Source organism: Vidua macroura, chromosome 23, assembly GCF_024509145.1.
Source record: "Vidua macroura isolate BioBank_ID:100142 chromosome 23, ASM2450914v1, whole genome shotgun sequence".
Classification (NCBI taxonomy): Eukaryota; Metazoa; Chordata; class Aves; order Passeriformes; family Viduidae; genus Vidua; species Vidua macroura.
Window position 1 is genome coordinate 6,478,933 of NC_071593.1, and position 18,185 is coordinate 6,497,117.

The window sequence follows — 18,185 nt, forward strand, 5'->3', positions numbered from 1 at the left end:
GTTAGCAGGGATAAAGGATATAGGGATAAAAATGCCATGCCCAGGAGCCTGAGAGCCCTGAACCCTCACCCCTGCCCCTCCACTCATCATTTTGTATCCAGTGGGTTGGTGCAGAAATGGGGAAAACACCCAGAACTGCAGGATGCTGAGCATTGCCAGAAAAATCTCCTTTTTTTTTTTTTCATGGATGCCTTGGCACTCTCAGCAGCCTCCTGCTGTTTGATGGCAGGGAAAAGGACACCACAACTCCTGCTCCTCCCTCCCTGCTCCAGTTCCTGTGTCTTGGGGTTGTTTTGTTCATTTCCTGTGCCCAGTCCAGTTAATTACAAGCCCCAAAATATTCCCATTTTTCTGCCATTCCCACTTTTGCTATTCCCTAGTGCCTCTTGTCTTGGAGCCCCAGGTTCTTTCTGGACCTCAATAATTGCCTGGTCCATATTTTGTCTGTCTGTCATTCCTGGCTGTGATGTCCAAAATTCCTTAGGATCTAAGGAATGACTTTTCCTTGAGCAGCCTCCTGGCAGGGAAGAGCAGGGTCTGTGGTATCAACAATTTATCAACAATTTATCAACAGCATTTTGGAGGGGAGAAATTTCCATTGGGATAAGGACAAATACTGAGTACCTGGAACTGGTTATGTAAAAAAAAAAAAAGGGGGAAAAAAAGCACTTTAAAAAGCAATTTTTCCACTGATCTAAACTCAGACTGAATGTAAAGCCTGGCTCTGCTCTGCTCCAGCAGCTGAGCTTGGTTGAAATATTAAAAATGAAACAGCTGGAAAGGGTGAAGTGATGGCTCACACCTGTTAGGTTTGATCTGGCTGATCCATGACAAAATTCCATAAAAATTTGATGCTCTGGAAGAGGGGAAAAAAAAATCCAACATAATAAAAATGTCCCTGTTGTAAAAAAACTCCAGATTAAAAAAAAATCTGCTGGGTCTGGAGCCTTTTGAACTGCTCTCTTGTTCAAACTTAGGCAAAAAAAAAAACCCAAAAAAACCCAACAAACAAACAAAAACAAAAACCCCAGCCAAAAACAAACAAACAAACCCCCACAAAATAACAAACAAGAAATATTCTCAGTGCAATTAAATTTACTGGAATAATTCACTTTAATCCAGGGAAACCAGACAGGTTTTGTGGGCCAAAATTTGAAGGCCAAAATTCCTTCCTGTGCACGGAGGGAATCCTGACCCAGCAGATCTGGGATGGCATCAAACTCCCGAGCAGGGACACCAAAAACACCCCAAAAACCCCCAAAATAGGAGAGTTTTTCCCAAAAGCCACAGGTCTGAGCTGTCTCCTCTTTGGGGAACGAGGTGCCAAGGCCCCCAGAGAAGCAGAAGGTGAAGGAGGCAGCGGGTTTGGGGTGATAGAGCTGGGGTTTGGGGTGTTACAGCTGGGGTTTGGGGTGATAGAGCTGGGGTTTGGGGGGATAGAGCTGGGGTTTGGGGTGATAGAGCTGGGGTTTGGGGGGATAGAGCTGGGGTTTGGGGTGATAGAGCTGGGGTTTGGGGGGATAGAGCTGGGGTTTGGGGTGATAGAGCTGGGGTTTGGGGGGATAGAGCTGGGGTTTGGGGTGTTACAGCTGGGGTTTGGGGTGATAGAGCTGGTTTGGGGTGTTACAGCTGGGGTTTGGGGTGATAGAGCTGGGGTTTGGGGTGTTACAGCTGGTTTGGGGTGATAGAGCTGGGATTTGGGGTGTTACAGCTGGGGTTTGGGGTGATAGAGCTGGGGTTTGGGGTGTTACAGCTGGTTTGGGGTGATAGAGCTGGGATTTGGGGTGTTACAGCTGGGGTTTGGGGTGTTACAGCTGGTTTGGGGTGTTAGAGCTGGGGTTTGGGGTGTTACAGTTGGGGTTTTTGGGTGTTACGGCTGGGGTTTGGGGTGATAGAGCTGGTTTGGGGTGATAGAGCTGGGGTTTGGGGTGATAGAGCTGGTTTGGGGGGGATAGAGCTGGGGTTTGGGGTGTTACAGTTGGTTTGGGGTGTTACAGCTGGGGTTTGGGGTGTTACAGCTGGGGTTTGGGGTGTTACAGATGGTTTGGGGTTGTCACCGCAGGTTTGAGGTGTTACAGCTGTTTTGGGGGTGTTACAGCTGTTTGGGGCGTACTGCAGCTGGTTTTGGGGTGCAGAGGAGAGGAAGAAGAGGAGAGGAAGAAGAGGAGAGGAAGAAGAGGAGAAGGAAGCAGAGAGGGAAGCAGAGGAGAGGGAAGGAAAAGGAAGCAGAGGAGAGGGAAGATGTGGCAGAGCCAGGAGCAGCTGCTCGCCCCGGCTGGGCTGTGGGGACCCTGCTGTGTGTCCGTGTGTCCAAAGCTCTGTCTGTGTGTCACCGTGGCCCTGCACGGAGCCTGTCCCTCCTCTGGCACCCCCACCCATTTCTGCCCCAGGGGGGTTCCATCTATCCCATTTCTGCCCCAGGGGGGTTCCATCTTTTCCATTTCTGCCCCAGGGGGGTTCCATCTTTTCCATTTCTGCCCCAGGGGGGTTCCATCTATTCCATTTCTGCCCCAAGGGGGTTCCATTTATTCCATTTCTGCCCCAAGGAGATTCCATTTATTCAATTTCTGCCCCAAGGAGATTCCATTTATTCAATTTCTGCCCCAAGGGGGTTCCATCTATTCCATTTCTGCCCCAGGGGGGTTCCATTTATTCCATTTCTGCCCCAAGGAGGTTCCATCTATTCCATTTCTGCCCCAAGGGGGTTCACTTTATTCCATTTCTGCCCCAAGGGGGTTCCATCTATTCCATTTCTGCCCCAGGGGGTTCCATTTATTCCATTCCTGCCCCAAGGGGGTTCCATTTATTCCATTTCTGCCCCAGGGGGGTTCCTGGTTCCCAGCCCCTGCTGGCATTCCCAGCAGGGTCACCCCGGGGTGGCTCAGTCCCAGCTCACCCTGAGGCACAGGGAGCCCTGCACTCACTTGAGGGAGGTTTTTCACTTGTGAACCACCAGGACAGAGCCTGCAGTGCTGCTTTCCCTGATGGTTCATCCTTCTTTTCTTTCATCCTGCACCCAAACCACTTCTGCATGCATCAGGCAGGGAGAGGCACAGCCCAAACTACCAGAGAGAGAGAGGTTAAACTCTGCTCCGAGTCTAATCACAGAATAATCTCTACTGTGGTTGAAAAGCAATAATGGCTAATTTTTTTTTAATTAAATACACTTGCACAGGCAGATTTCACCCAGGGCTTTGTGCTCTCCAGTGGCTGGAGGGGTGACAGCTGTGCTGAAGGGAGCAGCTGAAGGTGCAGAGAGCTTGGGCTGGGGGAGGCAATAGAAAAAGCACACTGTGATTTTATTTGGGTCAACAGGTGAGTGTATTTCAGCCATTCCTTCCCTTTCAATAAGATGTTTGTATATTAGAGAACCAGTTCAGCTCCTGGAACTAAGCCCATCCTTTGCTGTTTGTCAGTAAAATAGTTTTTTGCATGTTTTGCATCTGAGTGTTTCTTCCAACCCTTTGAACCCAGTGAACCTTTCAAAAACTGGGGCACCCCAGAGCAGCAGCTCCCCAGTTTTTGGGCAGGGGGGTGACAGGAGGAGGTGCAAACAAGGCTGGCAAGGAGAGCTGTCCTGACCTCTGAGGAAGGGCTGTGGGATCCCCCCAGGTTCTGGGACAGATTTTCACCCTTTTGGCTCCTGCTGGCTGGGAAAACAGGGAAATTCCAAGATCCAAAACTGATTTTAAAGCAAAATATTTACTGTTCAATTCTGGGTGCAAGCTGCCTGCAGAGAGGAGTGAGAGGAGTCTGAGCCTCTTGTGCCCATTGCCTGGAAGGGCAGGAAAAGCAGGAAAAGCACAGGAATCTCAGGCCTTTGGCCTGAGGAAGGAAAAGTGGGATCATTTCCCATTGCAGCAGGACTGAAGTCTGCACCAGATCTCCAACATCTGCTCCTTGCTGGCACAGGAGCATCCCCACAGAGCAGCTCTGGGCCTGCCTGGGGCTCCAGCCCTGCACAGATGTTGCTGCAGGACTTGTTCCACCAGCCCGGGCACATCTGGGCACGTCCCAGGCTCAGTGCAGACAAAGCAGAGCAGGAAATAAACCCCAGCACCCAAGACAAGATTCTGAGTGGTTTTTCTCCCCTCCAAACACAAACACAGGCTGGCAGGGAGGCGTTTCCTGGGGGATTCCCACCTTCCTAAGGCCCAGAGCAGGGACAGGGAGCACGTGGCGCTCACATGCTGGAATCTCCTCCCAGCCTTTCACATCCCATACAAATCCTTCCAAGGATGGCAACTGCGGGCAGCCAGAGCTGGCCAGGCTGTAAATCTGTCCCCCAGCTGCAGGATCCACCAGGACATCCCCAGCAGGACATTTCCAGTGGCAGCAGGCAGGATGGGAGTGATGGATTGCCCACGAATCCATCTGCTCTGGGATTTGCTCTCCAACACAAAATACCATCTAATAAATGGTAAAGAATAGAAGAATGAAGTGCTGCTGGCTCATCACTCAGTGTCAGGAGGGGAGATAACCTCAGCTTGGGGCTGCCATCCTCTGGCCCTGGATAGCTGGGTGCCACCTCCACGGGGACATCGGTCACCCTGGAGGTGGCAGCGAGCCAGGGACAGTCCCTGCACTGAAATCTGGGATGGGGCAGGAGCTCAGGGAGACAGGGAGCCTTTCTTCCCCTTCCTGTCACCTTCCACAGGACAGCAGCAGTGACAGAAACAGGCCCAGGTGTCCAGTGGGCAGCAGGGCATGGAATCACCTCGCTGGTGAGGAGAGGGCACAGGGCCAGGGGCAAGGACTGGTTTGGGAAGGCAGGATTGGGATGAAATAACAGCACAAAGTGTAACAGGTGACAGGAGGATGTAGGAATGTGGGCCTTGTTGATGGAGTAAACAAGTTACCCTTTGTCTCCTTGGGTTTTAATAAAAGGCAAAATAACAAAGCTCTTTACAGAGGAAAACCGAGCCAGGGCAAGAGGTTCCTGCTCCTGCTAAAACACTTCACAAAAGTGATTTACTTCTTTTGTTCTCTTCTTTTTCTCGGGAGTTGCTCAGGTGGGACTTTCTGGCTCCTGCCCAGTTGGGTGTCCTTGAGTTTGAGGTGAAGTCCCCAAGGTCCTGTGAGGTGTCTTTTACCCAAATTGAGGAGAGAAACTTCTGGGCTTTTGTCCTTTGTAAGGAGACAAAGGGTGACTTGGTGACTCCATCAACAGGGGGCAGTTCCTACACCACAGGGACAGGGCTCTGCTCCTGAGCTCAGCAGCTCCTGCCAGGGAACAGCTCAGGGCTTGGGCAGGCCTGGGATGGACAAAGGGGCTGCTGGCAGCTCCTGTGTGAGGAGAACAGCTCAGCAAGCTACTCAAGGGCACAGATCTAGGTCAGGCCAACGTGCTTGAGCTGTGTAGCTACAGAAGAGGCCTCAGAGCAGAGCACAGAGTTCAAATCCAGTTCAAACACAGAAAAAAAAAAAAAAAAAAAAAAAGAATCAGGAGATTTTCTAACCTGTCTCTCATATGCACAGAAGAACAAATGTCATCTCATCAAGACAGGCTCGTGTTCAGGGCTTGACAATGGCACATTTTCCCAGCTGTTCCAGGAATGCAGCAGAAAACTCGTGTGGCAAGAGCAGCTTGATGGCAGCAGTGGGAGCAAACAAGCCCCACTCATCTCTTTCTTCAGACCATACTACATCTGTGTGCCTCAAACTCACCTCTTCACGGAGAAAAGTGGTTTACTTGGGGGAAAAATATGTGAGGCTGCTCTCAGACCACTCGTGTTAACTCCAGCTCAAGCAGTGAATCCCCCCCCAGATCCACATTTCTAAGAAAAAATTACTCTGAAGGGCAACTCAAGTGAGCAAGGAGCCGTGTCATGGGCAGGATCTGGGGATAAAAGGGTGAGAAATGCCTCTGCTGGAGCACAAACCCCACAAATTGAAATGCATGGGAGCATCAGGCTTGGACAAGCCCCGGGTTCCCACAGGCCCTTGGTGCTGGGACACTGCAGAAACCCCAGAAGGATTTGGGGTCAGGCCATAGAGACCAACACAGCCAGTGGTATTTCACCAAGGGGTCCTTTAATAAATTCAGTTGCTTCTGCCTTTTTGAACCCATTTTTGTTTTTCTGGTGCACTTTAAAACCACGAGACCCACGGCAGGCTGAGGCAGCAGCCCCTCCCTGGCACCAAGGGCTGCTCTCCACGGCTGATTCCACCAAACCTTTGCCTTTTTTTTTCTCTCCTCACGTGAAGCCTGCAGCGCTTTCTCACACTGGTGTCCCTTTGGGGAAAGGCAGCAGGGGGTTCCTGGCAGTCTCTTTGTTTGCTTCAGCACCTTCTGTTTTCAGCCACTCCATCTTCTGCCGGTGCTGCTGCACCGCGTCGGCCACGCGGGCGTCCATCATGGCCTCGGTGAGCACGCCGTCCTCCGAGGCGTAGGCTGCTGCCTGTGGGGACAAGGACACCTCAGTCAGCTCAGGGATGGCATGTCCCAGGATCAGGGGACATCTCAGACTGCTCCCTGTCTGCTGTTCCCTCCTCCACGTGTGATTTCCCCCACAACGCTCTCATTCCTAGTGGAGCTCCTGCAAGGAGCTCTGCCCACCTCTGGATTTGCTGGCAATCAAAGCCCTTGTTTTCAGAAGACAAGACCCACACTTGGCTCCTTTAAATTTCCTCTCCTGCTCTAAAAGAGCTGCACGTGTGAAGCCAGCAAGATGAAGAGAGGTGGGTGCAGGGGGGGGTGATGGAACAACTCCATCCCAAGCAGCAGAAAATCGTTTAACCACTTTCACAGGGGGAACATGGGCAGCGCGGTGCCTCTGAAATGATGTTTAATGTGCCTTATCCTGCTTTCCTCATGCACTCCCTCAGGAACCTCTCCTGCATCACTTCTGTGCTGTGGCAGCTCCCAGCCTGCACTCAAATGCCCACAGGACCTTCCCTTCCCTTCCTTTCCTCCCAGCTGCCCTGCCCAGTTCTGCTGGCAAACGCTGGATCCTGCGGCTGCGAGAGGCAGCACAAACGTGACCACAGCTCCTTGGGGAAAGGGCTGCCAGCTCCTGCCACCCTTGTGCCACCACCCACAGGGGGAACAGGCCTGCGAGGCAGCAGAGGGACTGTCCCTTGTGCAGGGGACACGCAGGACAGCTGGGGCTCAGCGTGGCCACCCTGCAGATGCCAGCACAGCACACGAGGGAAGGATGCTTGTGCTGTCAGCTGCACCCATCTCCAAGGTAACAGAGCAGCCCCCGAGCTGCAGATTTCTAAATCTGGTTCCTCCCTGTGCAAGTGCTCCCGTGAGCAGCTCAGGGAATGAGGGAGCTTGGCTGTACAGAGATTCCTTTACTGTAGAGAGCTTCCTTGGCTGTGGAGAGATTTGTACAGATACCCTGGCTGTACACAGATCCTTTGGTTGCACAGAGATCCCCTGGCGGCACAGAAATTCCTTGGCTGTACAGGAATTCCTTAGCTGCACACAGATCCCCTGGCTGTACAGAGATCCCCTGGCTGCACACAGATCCCCTGGCTGTACACAGATCCCAGGCTGTACACAGATCCCCTGGCTGTACACAGATCCTTTGGCTGCACACAGATCCCAGGCTGCACACAGATCCCCTGGCTGCACACAGATCCCCTGGCTGCACACAGATCCCCTGGCTGCACACAGATCCCCTGGCTGTACAGATCCCCTGGCTGCACAGATCCTTTGGCTGCACACAGATCCCCTGGCTGCACACAGATCCCCTGGCTGCACAGATCCTTTGGCTGCACACAGATCCCCTGGCTGCACACAGATCCCCTGGCTGCACACAGATCCCAGGCTGTACACAGATCCCCTGGCTGCACACAGATCCCAGGCTGCACACAGATCCCAGGCTGCACACAGATCCCAGGCTGCACACAGATCCCCTGGCTGCACAGATCCCAGGCTGTACAGAGATCCCCTGGCTGTACAGATCCCCTGGCTGCACAGAGATTGGGATGAGGGGTGGGAGCCCTGCAGCTCCCCACATCCATCCTGCCTGGCCCTAAGGGCCCCAAAGTTCTCCCCAGGTCCTGGGTTGTCAGGTGCCAACCCTTCTGTGCCCTGTCCCAGTGAGGAGCTCTAACTGTGATTTCACAGCTCACTGCAGTGATTCTGAGGCATCACACACAGGTTCCATCAATTATTGATGGTGCAAAACATCAATTCCAGCAAGGAACGAGTCTGACAGCAGAAGCTGCACAGGAGCAAACTCCAGTGTGACCCTTTCACACCTCCCCTGCCCAGGGATGCCCATGGGGCAGAAGACAAAGCCCAGGGTGAGCTGTTGCTCTGCCAGGACCCCAGTGCTGAGGTTAGAGCTGCCTGTTACATCAGTGAGGAGATGGAAGGAGAAATACCTCACTGCAGGAGGAGTAATTATTTCCAGCAATAAGCAAAAGCTTACCCAAGCTGGCTTTCAGGCTCCTCTAACCTATTTTCCAGCCCTTTTTTGGGGGGGGAACTGGTTGGACCACAAAAGGTCCAACAACCCAGCAGAGCTGGCAGGTGCTGGTTTGTCCTGCCAGCACCATCAAATCCTTTCCCTGTGCAAACCCTTTGCAATCCTTCCTCCAGGCAGGCTGCTGCTCCTGCTTGAAACCAGGAGTAAAGCCTGGCCTCAGGGAGGGAGTGCAGAGAAGGAGCAGGTCTGTAAATAGAGAATTCTCTATTTATTATTATTTATTCTCCATTTTTTTCTTTATTCTCAGAGGTTCTTGTGCTGCTCTCACTGCCTGAGCAGGATCCTCAGCACTGAGGCTGCCACAACCTGCCAAATATTCCCAGAGCACCTCTCCCAACCCCTCCTGTCCTCTCTGCAAAAAGGGGAACACTGGAAATCTTCTGCTCAGACCTCACTCACCCCCTTTACATTTTCACTTTTTGTCATAGGGCTCTCAGTGCAGCCCTGCTGGAGTGTTTGAAAATGCAAAAAGAGCTTTGCTGGGATGCTTGCAGAGCTCAGAGAGGAAGGATGCCTTGCCTGCCCCCCTCCCTGGCACTGCACAGCCCATCCAGCCCAGTGTGGAACCTCCTGCAGAGCTGTGCAGTTCATGCTCTGCTGATTTTCTCAATGACTTTCTATTTTTAGAAAGCCTTAGGCCCTCGCTGTCAAGAAAGCAAATGGGAGAAGCAGCTGCCCCTTCTGGGAGTAGCTTGCACATATAAAAATGGTACCAAGCTTCATTTATATTCATACCTCTGCCTCCTGCATGGGCAAATTTTAACCCTTTTCCTCCAGTGCAGCAATTCCTGGTTTATCCCTCAAACCCAATTATGAAATAATTTTGTTTGGTGAGGATGGAACAGATGACAAATCCAGCCTGAATGACCTCATGTTTCATTTCAGCCAAGGCTTGTGGTTTATTTTAACCTGGCCAGACTCATCTGTATCATTTAAATCCCATTTATAATGAAAATAGCCTGATGAAAAAAAAACCAAAACAAAACCACAAAAATACAACAGCTATTTTTAAAATATAAACAAGGTTCAGGGAGCAAAAAAAAAAAAAAGGCATTTATGTCAGTGGCATAAAAGGCAAGGAAATGACAGGAAGCTCACACTGGGACATAAAACTCCTGGGAATTCTCCTGAAGTGCTGCCAGAACAGTTTTCCAAGATTACAGCTTGGAATAGTGAAAGGTTGCTTTTAGGTTTTGACATTTTTATCTAAAGCACATCAGCAGGTTGGAGTACAGCGCTGGCAAGTCTGCACACAACCAGAAACAGAGCTGAGGGGAATTTTTAAGGTGAAAATGCATCAAGTCCATGCTAGAGCCATAAAGGGCAATGGAAAAGCACAAGGACAAAAGGGAATGCTCAGACTTCTGCAGAAGAGATTAAAATGGATTTTTAGCACGCACACTCTCAGCTGTGCCAGACAGCAATATTTTTCCCAGTGCTAGAGGTTACACTCTTGGCTTTTCTGCATCTTGTTTTTTCCTCCTGTTGGTAAATTCAGGACAGCCAGAGCCAGACTGAAACAACACTGGGTTAGAACTTCATGGAAGTGACAGCCAATGCATCCCAAATCCAGTTTAGGGTGGAGTTAAGCCTCTGAAAGCAGCAGATAATTCTCAGTTTAACTGAGATGGTTTCTAAAGGCAATTTTGGCAGGAGAATCCTCGTGGGAACTCACTGCAAGGGCACAGGACAGAGTGGTCACTGCTGCTGGCCCAGGGAAGAGCTGGTGCTTGTGATGCTTTCACCCCCTAAAGCTTCAGAATTTCCCCAAAACCATCCCTGGGATCCAGTTCTGGGAAGTGAGGATGATCCCAGAGGTTCCAAGCTTCACCAGGGCCACACAAACCTTCCTGTGCCCAGGACTGAAGCTCAGGTGTGCACTCAGAAAGGGGCTGCTCACAGCAGGCACAGGGTGGGGTTATGGGGTTTGGGCCCCTGGATGATCCCTGTGGGCTTTTCCCAGCTCAGGATATTCTGCAATCAGAATTTTCAGAATATTCTGAATCTATTATCAGAACACTCTGTAAATCAGAATATTCTGTAAATCTATTTCCCACCTTTGGCAGGCAGCACCTTGAATTAAAAGGGAATTAAAAGGCCAAAAATGAAATATTGATATGAGATATAAGAAATACAGAGTGTCTAAGCACCCTAAGCTGCTGCATCCAGCCTGGTGAGGATTTTTTGGAGTTAATTCCTGGTTCCTCCAGCTCCTACCTACCCTGAGCACTGTAGCTATGCAGTTAACTCATCTTGCCAAGCTATTTTTAACTCTGCTCAGCTCCCTGACCCAGTTCAGAGCACAGCCATCCACAGGGGTGCACCAGCACCACGGCAAGGAGAGCAGCAAGGCAGGAATTTGGAGGCAGGAAAACACTGCCAGAAAGGCTGGAAAACTGCAGCCTTAAAAGCTTTCCCTGATCCTACAACGAAACAAGTGCTAAAACAGGGGCTAAAATACCAGCAGCACCCAGGAGAGCAGCTGGGGGTGGGTGAGTAAACTCACCTGCCTGGAGAGGGGCTTTTCCCCAAAGCTGCTGAGGGGCTTCACACAGAAAAAACCCAAAGGCAGGGGGGACACGTCCTGCCAAGGCTCCTGGCAGGAACAGCAGCTCCATTTGGTCACAGCTCCAAATTCCTCGTCCAAAAAATGGACAACAAGTCACAGGTTTTTATATTTTTATAAGTTTGGTCCATTTGCATATTGGGGGTGAATCTTCCAATTACAGCTTGGATTTATTCCAAGTTTGCTGCCCCCAAACTCATTTTTGTTTAACTTTTTTTGGGGCCTGAGGCAGTGAGGTGTCCTTGACTGCCAGGCCTGGAGAGGAATTGCTGTGTCTGCCCAAAAAGTGAAGACAGCAGCTCACACTGCACATGGAGTTGAGAGTTCTACACTGAAGAACTGCAGGATTACAAAGAGATGAAAAATAGAAAATCTAAAATCCTGAGGCATCACAAGTGACCGAAAAAGAACCCCCAGGGCATCAACAGCTCTGGCAGGCAGCTCCAGGGCAGTGCTGAAGACAATTCTCAGCCCAGCCTGGGTCATGTCCAGTCCCTGGGCTGCCACTGACCCTTGGCACATCCCCCTCCCCTTCCTGACCAACAAGAAATGAGGTCCCCTTGGTTTGAACTTGAACTTTGATTTGAACTTTCATTTTAACACATGAAGTTTCTTGCTGCATCCAACCAACTCAAATATTTCCCCCCACTCCCCTCTCCTGAGTGGTTTTTTTTTTTTTTTTTTAAAGCCCTTTGAGTGTTTCATGAGAGCAGAGAGGAGCACAACAACTTCCTGCTGCAGTTTTACATCAAACCTTGTTAATAGTGCTGGCAGCACCAGGTACATTTTTAAAAGCTGTCAGGGAAAATTAGTCACCCCCACCTTTTTCCTTCCTTCACCAGCACTTAAAGGAGAAATGATAAAAGCTGAGGTCATTCCTGGGGAGAAATGACAAACTTGCTGATAAGGGGTGATAAAAAGCAAAGCATCATTTATCACAACTTCTTATTACAGGAAATAGTTGGCAGCAAAGCCTTTCACATACGTGGGGCAGATGACAGCACACATTTTGAAATATGATTCAATATCACAAAAATTATACAGGAAAATTAACCAGCTGTGTGCCACCAAAGAATAAAATAAGAACTAACAGCACTCAAACTGGACCCCAGCTCTTGACTACTGTAATTGAAATTAATTTATACTAGAAAGGATAAATATTTCTGTTCCTTAAAAGGTGGAAAATCAGTAGTAGAAGGAATGAAATGTACAAACTTAGTCAGATGTTTGTGAGCTGCTAAACTAAATTAAAAATTTAAGAACTAAACAAAAAGCCACTTTGTTTTTACAATCCCTGAAAGGAAGCTGACATGAGTAGGTTACGTGACACACAAATTGGAGCACATCCCTTCAGTTGATATTTCTAGGTTAGTTTATGAAAATACACAATCCAGTAAGGAACTGGCAGCTGTGACAAAACAAGGTGAAAACCTGATTTAAAAAAAAAAAAAAACCCAAAACACTAAAGCATGTGAATAATTGTACTCCAAGTGACTGCATTTCTTATTTTTATGTATGGAAGAAATATCCTTTTTTTTTTTTTTTTCAGTTAGTTTTGTTCCTTTCATAGCTCAAGTTGCACTGAAAGGGTTTGGAACAAAGGAGGGCACCAACATCAGGCACCTCTTCTGCTGAGCTTCCTGAGCTGGACCATGAGTGTGGCCAGCATGGACTGCCCAAACTGACCCCAAACTCACCTGCTTGACCTAAATTCCACAAGGGATTTCCCACTAGAGATTATCAGAACTGCTCCTATGTATGGGATGAGGAATTATGGTGATATTCCAACACCCACCCCAGAGGCAGCAGTGATCTGGTACCACCCTATGGACAAATGAAACTTTCACAGGGAGAGATGATCTGAGACTCCAGAATCAAACATTCAAACCTCCCAGGAGGGGAAAAGGGAGGGAAAAGGGAAGGAAAAGGGAGGGAAAAGGGAGGGAAAAGGGAGGGAAAAGGGAGGGAAAAGGGAGGGAAAAGGGAGGGAAAAGGGAGGGAAAAGGGAGGGAAAAAGGGAGGGAAAAAGGGAGGGAAAAAGGGAGGGAAAAAGGGAGGGAAAAGGGAGGGAAAAGGGAGGGAAAAGGGAGGGAAAAGGGAGGGAAAAGGGAGGGAAAAGGGAGGGAAGGGAAAGGGAAGGAAGGGAAAGGGAAGGAAGGGAAAGGGAAGGAAGGGAAAGGGAAGGAAGGGAAAGGGAAGGAAGGGAAAGGGAAGGAAGGGAAAGGGAAGGAAGGGAAAGGGAAGGAAGGGAAAGGGAAGGAAGGGAAAGGGAAGGAAGGGAAAGGAAGGAAGGAGAAAAGCCCCACTCACCTGCCATGCCACAGCAAGCTGGGAGATCTCCCGGCCGGACATGCCCTCGGTCAGCCTGGCAATCTCTGAGCACTTCTTGCCATAATCAAACTGGGCCAGCTTCAACCTCCTGAAAGGCAGAACAACCTTTTGGTTGATGTGTAGCCACACCACAGGAGTTCCTACAGATTCCTGCTTGCTTTACTGCCTCCTGAGTTTTAAGGGCACAACAAAAAGTCTGGGATGGCGTCGTGTCGAGACAGCGAGAGGCATCTCCCAACCCTTCTGCTGCTTCTTGAAAGAGGGTTTATAGACAGAATACACAGGAAAGGGGATCAGGAAAACCAAGAAAAGCAAGAGAATTCTCCAAGGTGGGAGAGTTGTGAGGGGTACTCACTGTTTGCCCTCCGTGGCTGGCTTCAGGACGTGCTGGTCGAAATACATCCTGACGAGCCGCTCGCGCTCCTCCAGCTGGGGCAGGTCAAAGTTCACCATCTCATCTATCCTGTCATTGATGGCCCAGTCAAACTGCTCAGGCTGGTTGCTTGCTAAAACAAGCATAAACCTGGAATTAGGGAAAAAAAAAAAAATGGATAGACTGATAAAGCCATAAAAATAAAAATCGATGAGTTAAGTCTGAACGTCGGGAGCTGCCGTGGTTGGGATCAAAGATGTTTCATCACATGGAAAAAAAAAATCTGGATTCCTTAGAAATAGCTTTAACAGCATCTCAAGCAGCACACTAACATGTGTTTTGGGCTGTTTAGAACAGTCTGAAGTGTGCAGACCAAGCTCTGCTCCTCAGTACAGATGTGCTGCTCCACGTCCTGCTGCATTTTGGAGCTGGAAACTCTTTCTTTTTTTATTGCTTTGTAATGATGCTTCTTCCCTGTGCCAATACTTTAATGCTTTAATTGATGTCACCAGTTTAATAGTGCCTAATAATTTGAAATGGGCTTTTAAGCACAGCTATTGGAATATTGATGTTCTTGCTGTCTGGCTGAATCATTGGCTACAAGGGGCCGTGTTCTCTGCTGTCATTTCTGGAGATAACTTGGCCAAGACAAGACTGTGGCTTTTCTACCAACAAAGACTTGCAGAAACACGAGCCTGGATTAAGGATTGCCATGCAGCCTGATATTCAGCCAGTCAGCTACCCCACAAGGTGATTTTGGGAAGCTGAAAGGCAGCAATTCCCAATCCTGGTGACGATTCCCTGCTGAAGGAAGAGCTCTCCTCAGGGTGTCACCAGGGCAGCCCATTTACACAGCCCATTTCACCCATTCCAGTGAGCTCCCACTCATGGATGCAGGGCTGCTCCTTGCCCAGAGCAGCAATAAGGCTGCTCAGAAGTAAAAAGCAGTGCATGAATCACCAGGGCATGTTCAGTGTCCTCAAATGGCTCATGGTTGAAATCAGGGCTGAATTTGCTCATTGCAAACGAGAGCTCAGCCCTTCTGAGGGCAGGCAGAGCATCCTCAGCACCCAAAAAGCACCTCCAGAGCTCCTCCAAAATAATTTAACATCAGGGAAAGAAAGAAACATCCTCAGCACCCAAAAAAACACCCCCAGAGCTCCTCCAAAATAATTTAACATCAGGGAAAGAAAGAAACATCCCCAGCACCCAAAAAGCACCCCCAGAGCTCCTCCAAAATAATTTAACATCAGGGAAAGAAAGAAACATCCCCAGCACCCAAAAAGCACCCCCAGAGCTCCTCCAAAGCAATTTAACATCAGGGAAAGAAAGAAACATCCTCAGCACCCAAAAAGCACCCCCAGAGCTCCTCCAAAATAATTTAACATCAGGGAAAGAAAGAAACATCCCCAGCACCCAAAAAGCACCCCCAGAGCTCTTCCAAGGCAATTTAACATCAGGGAAAGAAAGAAAGAAACATCCCCTGCCTGTCCCTGATTTGCAGGACAAATATTTATTGTGATTATTCTTGCAAATATCATGAAATAATAATAATTCTACTGAGCAATTTCTAGAGCAACTCCATGGATCATTTCAGAAGAGATCTGCCCTCTCCTCCCAAAGGGAAAACCAAGGTTCTTGCAGGATCAACACCTTGCTTTCTAACAATTTATTTATTTTGGGAAAACACCTCTTCCCAGGCACCTCTGGGACAGACACACAAGCAATTATCAGTTACAGCTGCAAGGGTTCCAACAAGTTCAAGAGACCCCAAGGACAGAAAATGTCCTGGAACAGTGACCTTCCAGGATATTTATTTCAATGTCAAGAGGTTACTTAAAAAGTCTTTCATTCCAGCCTCACTGAGGGGAGTTCATCATTAAAAACCTCACTTTCCCACCATAAAGCCAGAGACAACTTTTCTTGTTGGCTCAATTGTGACAGGAGAAATTCTAACAACTAAGTAAAGCTCACAGCAAAAAAAAAAAAAAAAAAAAAATCAAACATGATTTGAGAAAGGTGGAGGAAAGGTCAGCTCTCTGTCGTGGCAGCCAGGAAATGGCTTTGGCTAAACTGAGCAGAGGTGACAAAGGCAGCAGGGCTGGGGACAGTGACATTGCCACTCTGTGCTCAGCAAGGAGGGGACAGCTCTGGGACCCCACATGGGGTCAGATGGGAAGAAATGGAGTCAGATGGGAACTCTTCTGCCTCCAAGCTCCTTGCACAAGATGGGAAGAGCTCACTGGAGAGGCACAAGCACCACTCAAGTGTTTTTTTCCCAGGGAACACAAAGCAGCCAGCCAGCATAACTCTGAATTTTTGTGGTAGTGATTTTCCTGAGCTCCTGTATAAACAGTAACGTGCCAAGAAAGAAAATATAAACATCAAGACAATCAAGATGTCTAAATACCACCTAAGTTTCAGGAAAAAAAAATTTCCTTCTGTTCTGATTTCCAAGTGCCAGGAAAAGTTGAAGGAGGAACAAGCACATAAAGTGAAAGGGGGATATTCTCTGCTGATTTTATTCAGCAGCACAGATCATTTCCAACTTCCATTTGTACACCAGAGACCCTTTAAAGACTTTCCTCAACCCAGGGAAACAGCAGCTGCTGAAACTGGGTACTCACTTGTTGCTGTGCTGCCCTGTTCTGTGCAGAAATGCATTTAAAGTTGCTCTGAGATCTTCACTGATTTTCTCCTGCAAAGATGAAACCCAAAGGAGGATCAGCTGCTGAGGACTGCAGAGAGGTCAGAGCTTTAATCAGCATTAAGCACAAAGGGAATTCTGTTATTTGACAAATTATTGTCCAATATCAGAGTTCTGTTTATTGACAATTTATTGTCAAATGAATTGTCAAATAACAGAATTCTGTTTAATGACAATCTTGTATATTGCCAAGCACTTGCATTACAGCAGAATCCAAAGCACTGTAACACCTTGGAGGAAAAAAATCAATTTATATACCCAGGAAAAAAAGCTTCCAGGAGAGAGACTACAGATTTTTCCACACTCATCCAGTAATTTCTTGGTTTCCAACCCAATGCTCCAGCCACTGGCCCAGGTGGCTTTCCCTGCTATTTTAGCTGGGCAGTCCAGTGTGATAATTACAGGAAAATAAGTAAAGGATTCACTCACACATCTAAAGTAACCTTCTGGAGAAGGTTTAAATACACAACTTTTAGGTCTTTAAATACACAGCTGGGATTGAAGTAGCAGGTCCAGGCTGGATGCACAATGTGGTGACTGACTTTGGAAACACAAATTATTTGTGCAGGGGAAGATGCTGCTGTAACTTTGTTCATGTAGCAAAAAGCAGTTTTGTAATGAAAACTTTCAAAGATAAATATCTGTGGGGACAAAGCCTAAACCCTGCAAGGTACCAGCATGAACAACCTTCAATAAATGCTTCTTTCCTTCCTATTTTCCTGCTGCCAAACCCCCACCAGGACTGGGCCACTGATGCCTTTTCCTTGGTCTTAAAATGAAGAGTTAGACATGGTTAAGGGATAAAGGGTTTTTATCTTGGAATTTAGTAAGGATTTTAGCAATTTGCTAAGGTGGAATACTCTGAAATGTACATTCACAGTAGAGCATGTCTACAATTTTATAGATTTTATAAATTAGCATATTTAATAAAGATATTTTAATGAGAGGTATGAATGAATAGTGTGATATTTATTTATTCCACAGTATTTTCCCCTAGATGGGTTTAATTTTAGTTTATAGGATGTGTTTTAGAGAGGATTTTGGTATTTTAAGGCAGTTTAGGATCTTTTGGTTTTTAATGGCGAGGCTTTTAGGATATCTGGTTTTTTTTGGCCTAATTAAAATATTAGGACTATGTCAAGATATTAGATGAAATGAAATTACAAGTATTTATTTATTTTAGAAAAACATCTCTTCCCAGGCACCTCTGGGACAGAGAAGCTACACACAAGCAATTATCAGTTACAGCTGCATGGGTTCCAACAAGTTCAGGAGACCCCAAGGACAGAAAATGACAAAAAACTGCAAAGGGTTTTGAGAATACATAAAAGGTGTTTATGGAAGCTCTCAGCTCAGTCAGAGAGAGAACAGAGAGAGTTCTCTCAAGCTTTGGCCTGGGAAAGTTAGGAGAAAGAATCAAAGCAATGATTATCTCTATTCATGTGTTCTACCCATGTGAAGATTGTTTACCCAAGGTGAGTGCTTGACTGGATTCTGGTGATGGGGTTTAAATTCAATGACCAAGCAGATCCACAGCTCTGTCAGGACTCTCAGGAGAGAGAGCCACAAGTTTTTCAATAAGTAGTTAGTTAGAGAGCTCTTGCTACTGTAATATAGTGTAATAAAAGTATAATATAATATAGTATAAGATAATATAATAATAAAGCAATTGGTCTAGCCTTCTGAACCATGGAGTCAATGCTAATTATTACCCAGCTGGGGACCTGCAGCAACAGGCATTTAAAAGAAAATTCAAAAAATTAT

General features: G+C 47.9%; 1 protein-coding gene across 1 annotated transcript in view; it reads right to left on the reverse strand.

Moving 5' to 3' along the window:
• Positions 1-6,014: 6,014 nt before the first annotated feature.
• The window catches only part of LOC128818376 (ATPase family AAA domain-containing protein 3), a 28,257-nt gene continuing 16,086 nt past the window's right edge, over positions 6,015-18,185 (reverse strand). The window contains exons 13-16 of the mRNA XM_053997656.1: positions 16,342-16,412; positions 13,697-13,864; positions 13,321-13,429; positions 6,015-6,401 (exon numbers count right to left, since the gene is read on the reverse strand). Of these exons, the coding sequence (XP_053853631.1) occupies positions 6,222-6,401; positions 13,321-13,429; positions 13,697-13,864; positions 16,342-16,412 (528 nt within the window). The 3' untranslated portion in view covers positions 6,015-6,221. The remainder of the gene's footprint in view (positions 6,402-13,320; positions 13,430-13,696; positions 13,865-16,341; positions 16,413-18,185) is intronic.